A 14,594-nucleotide genomic window follows, 5' to 3' on the forward strand; every position below is an offset into this window, starting at 1 on the left:
CGTACAAAATTTTATATGTACAGTACATTTATATTTATTACTATAATTTTGCAGGTGTATGTGTGTGTGTGCATGTGTGTGTGTGTGTGTGTGTGTGTGTGTAAGCCCAGGCCATTCAATATGTGTTTATAAAACTCTGTTCCTCAGGGTTCAGATGGCCAGTCAGGACCTAGAGGACAACCAGGAGAGCCTGTGTGTACTTTCTTTATACAGTATTCTTCTTATTTAAATATTATTAATAGAATTATAATTAAATAGATAATTGTACTTTCATTGATTTGGGATTTTAGACTAATTAGTTTATTATCCTGTTTCTTTTGCTTACTGCAGGGTGTACAGGGAGTGCCAGGACCCAGAGGACTTCTTGGACCTACAGGACTGACTGTGGGTTCACACACACACACACACACACACACACACAAACACACACACACACACACACACACACACACACACACACACACACACACACACACACACAATGTCCTCCTGTCTAATGTCACTATGTGTTTCTCAGGGAATTCGGGGAGTTGATGGAGTTCAAGGTCCAAAGGGCAATCAGGTGTATATCCTTTCATTTTTCCTATGATTTTTTAAAAATCAATTTCCCAGAAGAAACACCAGTACCTCACCCAGGTGAGGAGGAGAACGCACACACATACATACTTATATACACACAGAAGGAAACTCCTGATTGGTTACAGAAAATAAAAGTGTAAATCAGGCTTTAATGCTAAGTCCTGTTCCTATACGCATGTTGATTTAAACTTCAGTAAGAAGTCAGAGGTACAGAGAGTGTGCACTACCGCCCTCTAGTGGCCAATCAAGGAGTGAATTTATCATCATGATGCCAGTGCTGCTATTTCTACTTCTACTAGTAATCATTATATTATTATTACTGCTTCTGCTCTTCATCATATCATATTATTACTATTAATATAACTATTTATACTGCTCATAGAAAACTGGTTGGCCATCTCCTCTGTCTTGATGGACAGCAATGATGTTTTATGGGTTGATCTGTAAGGGAGCTGCAGCACCTGTTGTGACTGAACAGTGCCTTTTTTCTGCAAGAATCCTTAGTTGCAGACATGGGGCATTGGCTGAGCATGTCATGCATACTTGTGATGCCATTTTGATCCTCACTGGGGATGCTATCAAACCATTGATGTCAATGATTCTTCAGAGGACATGACGGTGGAAGGTGTTGATGTTGGAAGGTGTAGATTGCCCACATCTTGCTTCCATATGGGAGCCTGCTCAAGACCAATGATATGTGCTTTGGTGTTCATTGTGAACTTCTTGTTGTCCCAAATCCATTGTGGTTCCTGCTTTGCCAATGTTCTTGTTAAGCCATGTATACAGAGCTTAGTTTTGGTGTTACCAATATGCATGCTGGGGTTTTCTGTCTCTTCTTTTGTGTTTGTTGATGTTACAGTGTGAAACCCAGAATGCAACCTTAATTTAATCTATTGTTAATTGGGAATGGTTCTAATGATGAACCATCAAAATGGACTGTTTCCTTTTTATCCTGTGTAATGAGATTTGTAAGCTGAGCAGCTTTGGTGGACCAATTCATTTGAAGACTCTCTTTCTGCTCACCAGTTCAAATACTTTGGTCAGGTCAATGGAGGTGAAGTAGAGAGATTACCTCTGATACCAACTGGTGTAGTGAGAAGATCATTGTTTTAGTCAAAACTCTGTTCTCTGAAACCACACTAGAACCCAGGGTAGACGTGATCGGTCAATGTCTGCAGTCTCTGGCAAGGGTCTTCCCAACAGTGCTGAGTAAGGTTATTCCACCACAGCATTTAAAATCACTGCAGTCACCTTTGTTTTTAAAGACAGTTGGTCTTGTGTGTCTTGAGGTGAGGTCCCTCCCACCCAGCACTGGTAGAGGACCTTGTGTAGATGAGTGAGCAGTTTGGTCTTTCCACCATTTTCTTTTCTGACACATGACACTGGTTAATTCATCTATCAGTTCAGTTGTTCATCAAGCTCATCTATCTGTCTAATGGCTGTGTTGGTGACCACATCATCACATGAGTAGATCTCCTGGAGTGATCAACCCATCACTCCATTTGATTATCTTTGCCTGTGACTATGTGGCTTGTGCTGGACTTTACTGTTGCCACCTTACTGGTGCAGGAACTGCATTCCATCTTTATTACTAATATAAAATATTAGAGTGAAGATGCTCTGGCAGAGTTTAAACAAGTACATTTACATTTAAAGCATTTGGCAGACCCCCTCATCCAGAATAACTCACGTAAGTGCTTTGAAGTGTCCATCAATAAATATATCCCTACACTGGTTCACTAGGTTACTGACCCCCTCTAAAGCCCTGTGTCAGGGCTCTTATAAACATTCTAACTTCTTGGGGTGCGGCTCTCCAATCCGCGCCACATAACAGAGAGATGTTTATTATGGCACCTAACTGCCTTTCCTGTCTGGGCCAAGACTGATAAATAACTTGCTTTGAGGTCCTTCATCTTTCCAACGGTGAGCGGCATTCAAGTCAAAGCAGAATAACAACAACATTTCAATCCGTAATCCAGAACCATGAGAGTTTGAGCCACCACTGCCCTGTTTGACCCACTAATGCCCATGTTCAATGACCCAAACATGACCATTCAAATGTTACTTCAGCTAAGAGTCTTTCTTAAGACTCTTCTTAAAGTCTTCTGTAAATGTCAATCACTTTTACGTCTTCATTCACCCTAAATTTACCCATATTTAACCTAAAGTTGGGCCTGATTGGTGAAGGTCAGGGTTTATCCACACACAGTGGGCCTCCACTGGGAGCCAAGCTCCACCCTGATCAGATCTCCTGCTGTTTGGCCTGGGGCCTTGAGTCTTCAGCTGACATGTGGTGCCAAGAAGAGGCACAACAGGAGTCTTGGCAGTGGAGAAGCTCTGGAGTGTCAGGAAGACTTATGCGCTCGGCTTCCTTTTCTCTTGAGCAGGCCTTGGGCTAGACACAGGGTTCAAGCACTACACCACACACTGCACTGGAGGCATCACACTCATCCTGTGTGCAGGTGTACTAGCGTACACTCTTACATGTTCTCTTTTAACACTACAACTATTAATGATACTACCAACCTTACTACACCTACTAGTGTACTGTACTGTTAGGACAAATATTATTATTTTTACTGGTACTACTTCTATTAGCGCTGAAAGTAGAAAATTGTCAAATGGAATATAAAGAAAAAAACAACTTATTAGACGCTAACGAAATAGACAAAACGGACTATTTAATGAAACAGAAGCTGTTCAATAATTTTAGAAGTAATATCAATTAATATCAAGGCTGTGGAACTTATGTTACTTATGGAACAGTGTTTTCCTCGACTCATTATATATCACTTCCTATTTGGACAGGGATCTCCAGGTGAACCTGGGCCACCAGGACAACAGGGAAACCCAGGATTTCTGGTAAACCCAAACACACACACACACACATTCAAGTAAATAAATAAACAGTACACACACAATTTCTCTGTAACATGCAGTAAATCTTTCCATAAATATCTTTCCAGGGATTTCCAGGACCTCAGGGACTAATCGGATTACCAGGAGATAAGGTACAGCTGTGTGTGTGTGTGTGTGTGTGTGTGTGTGTGTGTGTGTGTGTGTGTGTGTGAGTACATATGGTATGCTTACATTTTTGTGATTTTTTTTTTAGGGACCTCAAGGAAAGAAAGGAATGCAAGGGCTGCCGGGCACTGATGGGCCTCCAGTTAGTCTCTCTCTCTCTCACTCTCTCCCTCTATATCTCATACACACACACACACACACACACCAGTTACACAGCAAACATAATTGCCATAGTAATATGCGTCGCTCTCTTTATTTCCTTCAGGGTCACCCAGGAAGAGAAGGACCACCAGGAGAGAAAGGACTGCCGGTATGTGGCTTTACATCACGGGCACACACACACACACACACACACGCACACACACACTTATTGTCTTTTATATTAACTCTTTCATCTCAGTGTGGAATGTTCTTCAGTAAAGTGCGTCTGATTCGCAGTAACTTGGGTCTTTTGTTTTTTGTGTGTGTATCCTGAAGGGGTTAGTTGGAGTCCAAGGCCCTGTTGGATATCCAGGAACCAGAGGAGTGAAGGTAACACTGCGTGCGGTGCATTGAGGGGTGTGTGTATTTTGAGCGTGTGTGTGTGTGTGTGTGTCTGTGTGTGTCTGTGTGTATGGTAAAGGAAATTGATTAAGTGTGTGTCTGTCTGTTTCAGGGTGCTGATGGTTTGAGGGGACTGAAAGGAAGTAAAGGAGAAAAGGTGAATGGAAGCTCCGCCCACACTGTTTCAGTTCAGCTAACTCCACCCACCATGAACCCTGACCCTAATCACACTCAATTCACTACCGTGGTGTACTTCATAAAGTCCACTCTCACTCTGAGACACCCCACAATGCACCACAGTATAGCCATCAGTCTTTATATGAGTGTTTATACTGTATGTCAATTTCCTTAGAACGTCCGATTAACAGCTACATTTTAGCGAATTATAAATATATTTTAAGTATATAATTTATTGCTCTGATAGCTCATAAAAACTTAATAATAAACTAGAAATCCACGAGGTTCCTGTGTGCTGCAAGAGAAGAGCATTCACCCTCAGAAGTCCACTGAGCAGACACACTCTCCCACACCACATGTATCTGTGGTCTCATGTCTGTGGAAGAGGGCAGATATCAGTGCACCTGGTTTAATGTGTCTCAGAGGGGGCACATATTACCCTGTATTTCTACCATGAGCTAATCTCTGCCTGTTTAGTCAATGCTTGGATTCAGAAGTGTCCCAGAAACTCTGGTCCTCCCTGCTCCACTAAAGATATGCATCTTGTCTTTTGCCCCACCTGGCACACTTCTGAAAACAGTTCCACCAGATCAGTAGTGCTCTTCACATGAATACTCATACCAAGCCAACAGCATATCAAGTCTGCTGAAATGCTCCCTGGTGGGACATAACGCAAGAACCTGTGTCACAAAGGTGACAACATAGATCAGCTTCTGGTGGAAATGTAAGGTTCAGCCTCCAGCCTCCTGTAGCGAGATGAGAAGAACTGGCAAGTGGGGGTTCAGTTTCCATTGGAAGCATTAACACTAGAATCATCTGCCTTCTGTTAATCTCTTCCTGCTGACTCAGGAAAAGTGTTTTCACTTTAAGTGAGTAGGGTGTAGTTTCAGATGATGGTGATGAGATGATGGAGACTAGGTTTGATGGTTCACAGGTTCCTGACTGCATGTATTGTGTTTTTTTTAGGGTGAAGACGGATTTCCAGGAGCGAAAGGAGAAATGGGTGGAAAAGGAGATGATGTAATTCCCATTTACCCAACACACACAATGTTCTCTAGGTTGATTTGCTCGAATTGGGATTATGGCTCTAATTCAAAATTTAGTGTCTCATTCAAGACCAAATCCCTGAGATGACTTTAAAAAAATGTTTGGAGTGGTGTCCATTGATAGTGCTGTCCCACCCTTTCTACACAGGGAGACTCTGGACCTCCAGGAATGCGTGGTGAAGATGGCTCAGAAGGTTTCAAGGGTCAGTCGGGCCCAATAGGAGACCCAGGATCCTCTGGAATTGCTGGAGAAAAGGCACAGATCATTAAACATTGTCATTATCAATATTTTTAGAGATAAAACCAGTCCTAAAGAGCTGATTCTCCCTTTCCACAGGGTAAACTCGGCGTCCCGGGGTTGCCAGGTTACCCTGGGCGGCAGGGACCAAAGGCAAGACCTGAACACACACATTCATTAATTAATGTGTGTGTGGGCCATGATTATAATCAGTTCAATTTCCTAATGTGTGTTTTGTGTTCTTCAGGGTGCGGATGGCTTCCCAGGGCCTGTTGGTGTTCCAGGGGAGAAAGGACGAAAGGTCAGTAAGTGGGGGTGTAAATATGTACTCCTCCTATGATCAATGCCAAAATAGGGATTCTAAAGAAATTTGAGATATTTAGACTACAAACAACATTAAGGTAGATGAGTAATTTTCTCTGTTAAGCTGTAACGTTAGAGGAAGGAGTCTCCAGTGTCAGTACTGTGTAACAGTCAGAGGGAGGGCTGTAATGTTAGAGGAAGGAGTCTCCAGTGTCAGCACTGTGTAACAGTCAGAGGTAACGCTGTAACGTTAGAGGAAGGAGTCTCCAGTGTCAGTACTGTGTAACAGTCAGAGGGAGGGCTGTAATGTTAGAGGAAGGAGTCTCCAGTGTCAGCACTGTGTAACAGTCAGAGGTAACGCTGTAACGTTAGAGGAAGGAGTCTCCAGTGTCAGCACTGTGTAACAGTCAGAGGTAACGCTGTAACGTTAGAGGAAGGAGTCTCCAGTGTCAGCACTGTGAAACAGTCAGAGGTAACGCTGTAACGTTAGAGGAAGGAGTCTCCAGTGTCAGCACTGTGTAACAGTCAAAGGGAAAGCTGTAATGTTAGAGGAAGGAGTCTCCAGTGTCAGTACTGTGTAACAGTCAAAGGGAAAGCTGTAACGTTAGAGGAAGGAGTCTCCAGTGTCAGTACTGTGTAACAGTCAGAGGTAACGCTGTAACGTTAGAGGAAGGAGTCTCCAGTGTCAGCACTGTGTAACAGTCAAAGGTAACGCTGTAACGTTAGAGGAAGGAGTCTCCAGTGTCAGCACTGTGTAACAGTCAGAGGTAACGCTGTAACGTTAGAGGAAGGAGTCTCCAGTGTCAGCACTGTGTAACAGTCAGAGGTAACGCTGTAACGTTAGAGGAAGGAGTCTCCAGTGTCAGCACTGTGTAACAGTCAAAGGGAAAGCTGTAACGTTAGAGGAAGGAGTCTCCAGTGTCAGTACTGTGTAACAGTCAGAGGGAGGGCTGTAACGTTAGAGGAAGGAGTCTCCAGTGTCAGCACTGTGTAACAGTCAGAGGTAGGGCTGTAACGTTAGAGGAAGGAGTCTCCAGTGTCAGTACTGTGTAACAGTCAGAGGGAGGGCTGTAACGTTAGAGGAAGGAGTCTCCAGTGTCAGCACTGTGTAACAGTCAGAGGTAACGCTGTACAGCTAAGCTTCCCACATCTTCATAACAGAGGAATTTTGCAGATTTTTAGTAACATGCGTAACAAGCTGCGATGTTTATCTTTTTAACTTCAAGAGACAGACATAAAGAAAGGTTTGTGAAGAAAATGACTGTAGTTTTTAATTAAAATTGTAATCGTTGGTAAATTCTTGTAGTATAAAAGGTCCTTTCTGACTGGTTTGCTTTTATTGATTTAAGTGTATATGTTTGGTTTAGGGTCCAGCAGGTCCTGCCGGTGCTGCAGGACAAAGAGGTCCCAATGTGAGTGTCCATTCACCACACTGTCCAGATTATCATCAAACTCATTGTACAGCCCTTCCGCCGACTTGGGGGCTACTTGGACTACTGTCCACCTCACCGTCTACCCCATCGTCCACCTCACTGTCCACCTCACTGTCCACCTCACTATCCCTATTACTTTTTCTTCAAATTTAGGACGGAGGCCAAACCAATAATAAAATTGTGTGCGTGTGTGTGTGTGTGTGTGTTTGTGTCACTCATAGGGTGCCAGGGGAGCACGAGGGGCAAAAGGACCAACGGGAAAATCAGGAGAAAAGGTAATCTGACATTGAAGTAGTTTTTAAATAATGATGGCTGTAGCTACAGTAACTGTATATACGTTACTTTGAGGTGTTTGTGTACCCAGGACTGTAGAATAATTTAAGTGATCAGTGTGTATTGATCAGTGTCTCTTGTCTGCAAAATGAACCACATTTTAAGTATTTTTACTTATAGTATACTGTATACACACACACAAATTCTTTTTTTTTTTTTTTTTTGAAGGGCTCAGCAGGACATGACGGGACTGTGGGACCATCAGGAGAAAGAGTATGTATACATACACCTGCAGATATATACACACACACACACACACACACACACACTCACATACACTAAATACACAGTGTATATTACTATATTACACATGCACAAACATCTATTCCATTGTCTTGATGAACTGATTGATTTATTAATTCACTCAGGGACCTCAAGGGCCCCAGGGGCGTGTAGGAGAGATCGGACCCAAGGGGCCAAATGTGAGTGCACATTATCTATCTATCTATTCATCTATCTATATATTGTTTATTACCAATTAACATGACAGAATTTCGTTTTGGGCTATGCCCGTTTTAATGTCCATGGACACAAGAAAATATAACCATATAATATACAATGTAATATAAAACACTGAGTATAAAGAATAATACAAGATTAGATAAGATATGAATAAGACACAAAATATATAAATATTAACAAATATATCTGACACACTGTTTAAATGGGAGGGAGAGGGAGGTTACTCTTGGAAAGATGCAGAGAAGGTCCTGTAGCAGATGGCAGGGGGATAAACAGGTGGATGGATGGTTTATGTCCCTGACAATGCGACAAGCTGTTCTTTGGACTGGTTTAGGATCTTGGAAGAGAAAGGATTGTTTATCAAGAGAAATATGAGAAGTGATACTGGTTGAGGGTTTTTGATGTCTGAGCTGATCTTTAGGATGGGTATAACATCCTGTCATGAAGGTAGTCAGGACATTACCAGATAAAGTGGAGGAGGTCTTGTGAAACACTCTGGAGCATTGTCGAAGGGATGGGATCCAGGTGGGGGGGGGTAGCTGGCCAAGATAATCTGCAGAGTGATTGTTTGCTGTAGGTGTGTGGCAAAGTCAACACCAGTCTGACAAATGAAACAAATATTATGAAGCTTCATGTATGTCTCATCTGTATACGTATTTCTCTGGCCAAACAAAATATCCTTAGTCTATATGTACATCTGCCATAACATACATAACACTGAACACTGATAACTAACATAATCACTCACTGTGTTCATGTAACATTTCATTATTCAGGGTCCTGCTGGGAAAGACGGGTTACCAGGGCATCCTGGCCAGCGGGGGGAGCCGGTGAGCTCACTTAAATATGAAAGATTACATGTTAAATATGTCAAGAGTTTTGAGAATCCTCTTTGGTGTTAGTGGACATTGGTGTTTACAGCTATTTGTCCATTTCCTGTATTCAGGGTTTTCAGGGAAAGACGGGACCCCCAGGACCTGCAGGTGTGGTGGGACCTCAGGTACGCTTACATGTCCCAAACCACACTATAGGCTACTGTGGATGTGTCACAGATATTCATTATATAGAACACATAAACACTAGAACTCATTCTATTTTCTCTTCTTTTCTGACATAGGGGAAGTCTGGAGAAACTGGGCCAATGGGAGAAAGAGGTCATCCAGGAGCCACAGGACCACCTGGAGAGCAAGGTTTACCTGGTGCAGCTGGCAAAGAAGGAGCAAAGGTTTCCAGAATTTTCCAGATTTCCAAACCATTATTTACACACTGTGGCTATAAAATAATGATGTTCAGCCTTAAATGAAATAAGGCATGACTGAAGGGCATGTCGTAAATCTGCATAAGTCTCCATCAGTTAAAGAGAAATATGAAAACATTTATACATGAATGTTCCTTGGATTTATGACTCAGTGTCTAAAATAATGAGGAAGTCTTCCAAAATTATGTCTTTGTGCCCCATATTGTATTGCTTAGGGAGATCCTGGGAGCATAGGGACAGCAGGGAAGAGTGGCCCTCCTGGGTTAAAGGGTTTCCAAGGAAGTCGTGGAGCAGCCGGTTCCATGGTGAGTGCTACTATGACTATATTTAACAGAGCCAGCTGGGATTTATACAAAAATTAAATTAAAATTTAAAATGATCAATAGGATATGTTTGACAGGATTGACATTTTTGATTAGCTGTAAACTGGTCATGTGATGTGTGTCCTGTAGGGGCCAGCAGGACTGAAGGGAGGGGCAGGACCTGTCGGACCACTCGGACCAGTTGTATGTACACTCTTATCTGCTTAAATTCTGTCTGAGTTACTTTGATTCTAAAAGAGGGAGGATATATAAATATAACTATCTGTCTGCCTGTCTGTGTTTCTGACTATAAATTGTCTGTCATTCTGCCTGTCTCTCTCTCTGATTTGTCTGTCTCTATCATTCTGTGTCTCTGTCTGTCTGTTTCTCTGTCTCACTCTCTAGGGTGCTACAGGTGAGAGAGGTCCTCCTGGTTTGGCAGGAGCGATTGGTCCGCCTGGACGAACTGGAGCAGTTGGCGCTTCTGGACCAATAGGAGAGAAAGGAGAGCCTGTAAGCCCTGCCCCTGTCTATTAATTAGCATATCCATATAAGTTTAGTATTCATAACGAAATGGCTAATTGATGTAGGATATTAGCATGTACTGTTTACTCTTAGTCCAGTTCCATATGCTGTCCCTCATGCAGGGCAACGTTACCTAGCTGTCCTTTTTACCCTGAAGGTGTGAACATAATCACTGATCTGCTACTGTTTTGCTCTCTGCCCAAAGTTTTGAATCACCATGACAACAATAAAATATAAAAATACAATAGTATAATGAAATAAAATAACTGGTAACTGTAGAACATCACAATAGCACCACATGCTTCTGTCTCTGTGAGTAGGGAGAGAAGGGTCCAATTGGGCACGCAGGGCAGGATGGAGAGCAGGGTGTTGTGGGGTTGCCCGGAGCCACTGGTCCTCCAGGACCCCCAGGAGAGGATGGAGATAAGGTAACATCTTTATGCATTAGACAATGCATGTCAATTTGTTATTCCTAGTATTTTTGTATTTTTACACATATAATTGGTATAATATTAGTTTGTTTGTTTTTGCTTTTGAATGTGTGATTGTGTGTGACAGGGTGAAGTTGGAGGTCCAGGACAGAAAGGGAGTAAAGGTGATAAAGGAGAACATGTAAGTTTTTCCATTCTTTTTTCTTCAGGATGTAAAAAAGTAGCTCTATAGAGGCACAACAGATCATTTTAATAATTTTAGTAGAATATTGATATGAGAAGTTGATGCTAAGCATCATTGGTGATCATTTTAATGCTCAATGCACACGGGGCATTCAAGTCAAATTGGGACTAATGCTGAAATTTCTGGTGAATGATGGAGTAAAACCAGTTGACAGTTACAGAAGACTTATGGCCTCCCTCATTTTAGACATGAAGCAGGCAGGCCGATCATGCTCCTGGCATACTGAGAAAACTTTATACCTTAATGCCTTCCAAGCACTAGTGAAACACTAGGATATGTGCATTAGTATATCAGGGGAATATATAGAGAAATAAAGACAGTCAGAACTGTGTTATGCTATTCTGTACAATCAAAAGTCCTGCTTTGACTTAAAGATGGCATCTGTTAAATAAGTAAACAAATAAATAAATAAACAAAAAAAATAGAAAAGCAGATTGAATTGTTTTGTGTCTAATTGTCTTAAATGTGCTCCTCTAATTAACTTTGAAACTCTTCATTTTGTAATTGCTTCTAACAACCCAAGAAAAACTGTTGCTGGATGAATATGAAACTAAATGCAAGCAGTTCACTAGTTGTGTGGAGCCTTTACCCTGGTTGTTCGCATTCAAACCCTATGAGATCGGTGCAGTTGAGTTACTGTATGTGACAAATAAAATTTGAATTTGAATTTGAGTCTTGTGCAATCAGTTCCCCATGGGATCCTCTGGAATATATACTGTTCCCAAGCACTTACCCTTAATTCAATTCAATTCAATTCAATTTTATTTGTATAGCGCTTTTAACAATTTTCATTGTCACAAAGTAGCTTCTGTTATCACCCAGATGAGGATGGGTTCCCTGTTGAGTCTGGTTCCTCTCAAGGTTTCTACCTATTGCCATCTCAGGGAGTTTTTCCTTGCTACTGTCGCCCTCGGCTTGTTCACCAGGGACTATCTGACCGTATGAATTAAAATGGTCAGATAGTCCCTGATGGGCAAGTCGAGTGGCAAGAAAAAACTCCTTGAGATGACAATAGGAAGAAACCTTGAAAGGAACCAGTCTCAGGTAGACTCGTAGGAAATTCCAGTCCTGAACTATCGAGCAACTGCAGGCAAGTCAAATCCTCATTGAAACAGCTGTCAACATCAGTCGAGGCCAGAACCGTCTTCAAGGTAGAGCGAAACCGTCCCCAGACACCAGACGCATCCCAAAGAGACACACGGGGCATCCATGTGACGAGATCCCCAACCAGAAGCGGAGCACCAGGATGGGTCAAACAGGTCCAGAGGGCAGAGGGAGTCTGGATCACTGGCAGCTCAGGAATGACATGTGTAGCTCGACAGAGAGAGGGAAAGAGAGAGAGGGAAAGAGAGAGAGGGGGAAAGACTGTAAGAGAGAGAAAGGAAAAGAGAGAACAAGAGAGGGGAGAGCAGGAGAGATAACAGTTAGATATGGTCGCAGTCACATAATGTATAATGTGAATGCATATTTAGTGAGGGCCTCCGAGTGGCGCTGTGGTAAACTGCTCGCCCTATTATCCGGAGATCGCTGGTTCGGTTCCCGACTGAGGCTGTAACTTCTTGCAGCCGGAAAGTGCATTCCCAAATGCTGGATGAGAAAGGAGAAGAGTTGGGTGTTGGGCTAGCAACCCGCGCCAGAAAAAAACAACCGCTATGGAAACAGCGAAAGTCCTCTACAATTGAGAACTCCCATTGCCCTTTGCACCGATCGGTGTTGGTGGCCTTAAGGATATTAAGGATATTTAGTGTAGAGTGCAAGCAGAGACTCCGGCAGGACTAACTACAACAGCATAACTAAAAGGGAGAGCCAGAAGGAAACACAAACATGAGGGGGAACTGAGATGTAAAGCAACCAATCACCTCACCGTCAACAAACCTGCGTGATCAATGAGAGTGGGAAAGACAGCATCTAAACATACCAGTTCACCATAATACTCTACGTCCATGAGTCCCCCAGATCTGCTCCTTTACCTATGGCAAATCTATTTATAAAAATGTTTGATTAAATAAATAGGTTTTAGTTTTCATAATGCTGTAGTTTTCATAATTCACGGCACTGATACGCAGCCTGCATCCTTTGATTGAAGTAGGCCGGATCGTAGGTCCCCATTCATTCCCTATGAAACACAAAGTCATGCTAATAATATACAGTTTGACAAGATGTTGAAGGTTCTACTGATTCGCTATACTGTGTATAAAGTTGAGGAAGGTGTATCTTTGAGAAGTGCTTCTGATCATCTCCAGAAGAGGTTTAACCATACTGAGAAGCCTTGTAAAGCCAGACTTTTTAGCAACATTGTGTGGGAGCATATACTTAGTAATGCCATATGTTATGTCTATGGGTTATGTCTATCTACATATACAGTAGTATTCACACAAATTCACGCAAGCTGACCTGTCCTTAATGATCAACAATTTCCTCACTGTCTGCACTCATGTTCTCACTCACTTGTCAGATGTAGATGGTGGAGCTTACAGCTCTGTGATCAAGAGACGCTCTAAAACGCTCTTTATGAGCTGGGGAAGGGCGCACACACCTTGTTTGGGCACCTGAACTTTGCCTACTCCTGATGTATTTCACTGGCAGTTTAAACATAATACACTTGGGTAAAATGAAATGAAATCAAACATTCTACTGAGCTATTTTCCTTGGGCTGTTGATGAAGTGTTTATGGCGCCCCCTTTAGGTGCGGAGGCACTGGTCATTCCGTAACAATGTTTTGTGAATGTGTGTTTTTTTAAACAGGGACCTCTAGGTCCAGTCGGGACTCAGGGACCGGAGGGACAGCCAGGAATACCAGTAAGACAAAACTGTACATTCAGTTAGAATACATTTGTAATAGGTTTAAGGACATTTTAAATCTTCCACTGTCTGGCTTATGGACACCAGGTTTTTGTCACATCTGCTAATTGACTCTTTCAGCTCACTTTTGCTTGTAACTTTTAATATGCAATATGAAATATATAATATATATGTGTTTTTTGCCATACAGGGTGTGGATGGAGAGCCTGGACTCCCAGGGCAACAGGGTATGTACGGGCAGAAAGGAGATGAAGGAGTACGAGGCTTTAAAGGAGCCACAGGACCAGTGGGACTTCAGGTACAAGTCTTAATAAATAGCGTGATAATATTAATGACAGAACTGTCTATACTCCTCTCAGTGCTTAGCTAATCAGAATGAATGATATAAAAACAGCTCCCAACCAATCAGAACACACCAGACTCCTATAAGCCCATCAGAATAGACTTTACTGTTTGTGCCGTAAACACCTAATAACGTAATTATGTAATTCTGTGTAATTAAGGGAATGCCTGGACCTCCAGGAGAGAAGGGAGAAAGTGGACACTCTGGACTCATTGTAAGATCACTTCCTCTTCCTGTTTTTTTTTTTTTTTTTATCACTAAACTGCTCAGGACATTAAAAAGATAAAACATAAACTTAACTGTAAAATGAATAACAATGTTGATTTTAGCGTGAAAGTTTCTGTATGTTTTAGAGTTTTAAAGTTTCTGTCAATTTTAAAGCCAGTAGTGACTTTAAACCCCTTTTGAGTTTTAGGGTCCTCCTGGTCAAATGGGTCCTCGAGGTCCTCAGGGTCCAAGTGGTGGACAGGTATATACACATACACACACCAAGATAATATTCTGTATTTACTGTGTTTTGAAAAACCACACAGAGGTCAAGTGTTTACGTG

The 14,594-nt window shown here is 42.2% G+C and overlaps 1 protein-coding gene across 1 annotated transcript in view; it reads left to right on the top strand.

Annotated features, from left to right (window-relative positions):
• The window catches only part of col5a3b (collagen, type V, alpha 3b), a 62,611-nt gene that overhangs the window by 37,612 nt on the left and 10,405 nt on the right, over positions 1 to 14,594 (top strand). Inside the window, exons 19-47 of the mRNA XM_053476960.1 lie at positions 148 to 192; positions 331 to 384; positions 518 to 562; positions 3,388 to 3,441; positions 3,546 to 3,590; positions 3,692 to 3,745; positions 3,869 to 3,913; positions 4,081 to 4,134; positions 4,259 to 4,303; positions 5,290 to 5,343; positions 5,518 to 5,625; positions 5,707 to 5,760; positions 5,855 to 5,908; positions 7,278 to 7,322; positions 7,565 to 7,618; positions 7,845 to 7,889; positions 8,045 to 8,098; positions 8,915 to 8,968; positions 9,085 to 9,138; positions 9,256 to 9,363; positions 9,612 to 9,701; positions 9,849 to 9,902; positions 10,104 to 10,211; positions 10,544 to 10,651; positions 10,782 to 10,835; positions 13,644 to 13,697; positions 13,891 to 13,998; positions 14,204 to 14,257; positions 14,459 to 14,512. Of these exons, the coding sequence (XP_053332935.1) occupies positions 148 to 192; positions 331 to 384; positions 518 to 562; positions 3,388 to 3,441; positions 3,546 to 3,590; positions 3,692 to 3,745; positions 3,869 to 3,913; positions 4,081 to 4,134; positions 4,259 to 4,303; positions 5,290 to 5,343; positions 5,518 to 5,625; positions 5,707 to 5,760; positions 5,855 to 5,908; positions 7,278 to 7,322; positions 7,565 to 7,618; positions 7,845 to 7,889; positions 8,045 to 8,098; positions 8,915 to 8,968; positions 9,085 to 9,138; positions 9,256 to 9,363; positions 9,612 to 9,701; positions 9,849 to 9,902; positions 10,104 to 10,211; positions 10,544 to 10,651; positions 10,782 to 10,835; positions 13,644 to 13,697; positions 13,891 to 13,998; positions 14,204 to 14,257; positions 14,459 to 14,512 (1,809 nt within the window). The remainder of the gene's footprint in view (positions 1 to 147; positions 193 to 330; positions 385 to 517; positions 563 to 3,387; positions 3,442 to 3,545; positions 3,591 to 3,691; positions 3,746 to 3,868; positions 3,914 to 4,080; positions 4,135 to 4,258; positions 4,304 to 5,289; positions 5,344 to 5,517; positions 5,626 to 5,706; positions 5,761 to 5,854; positions 5,909 to 7,277; positions 7,323 to 7,564; positions 7,619 to 7,844; positions 7,890 to 8,044; positions 8,099 to 8,914; positions 8,969 to 9,084; positions 9,139 to 9,255; positions 9,364 to 9,611; positions 9,702 to 9,848; positions 9,903 to 10,103; positions 10,212 to 10,543; positions 10,652 to 10,781; positions 10,836 to 13,643; positions 13,698 to 13,890; positions 13,999 to 14,203; positions 14,258 to 14,458; positions 14,513 to 14,594) is intronic.

This window comes from Clarias gariepinus, chromosome 18, assembly GCF_024256425.1.
Source record: "Clarias gariepinus isolate MV-2021 ecotype Netherlands chromosome 18, CGAR_prim_01v2, whole genome shotgun sequence".
Lineage (NCBI taxonomy): Eukaryota > Metazoa > Chordata > Actinopteri > Siluriformes > Clariidae > Clarias > Clarias gariepinus.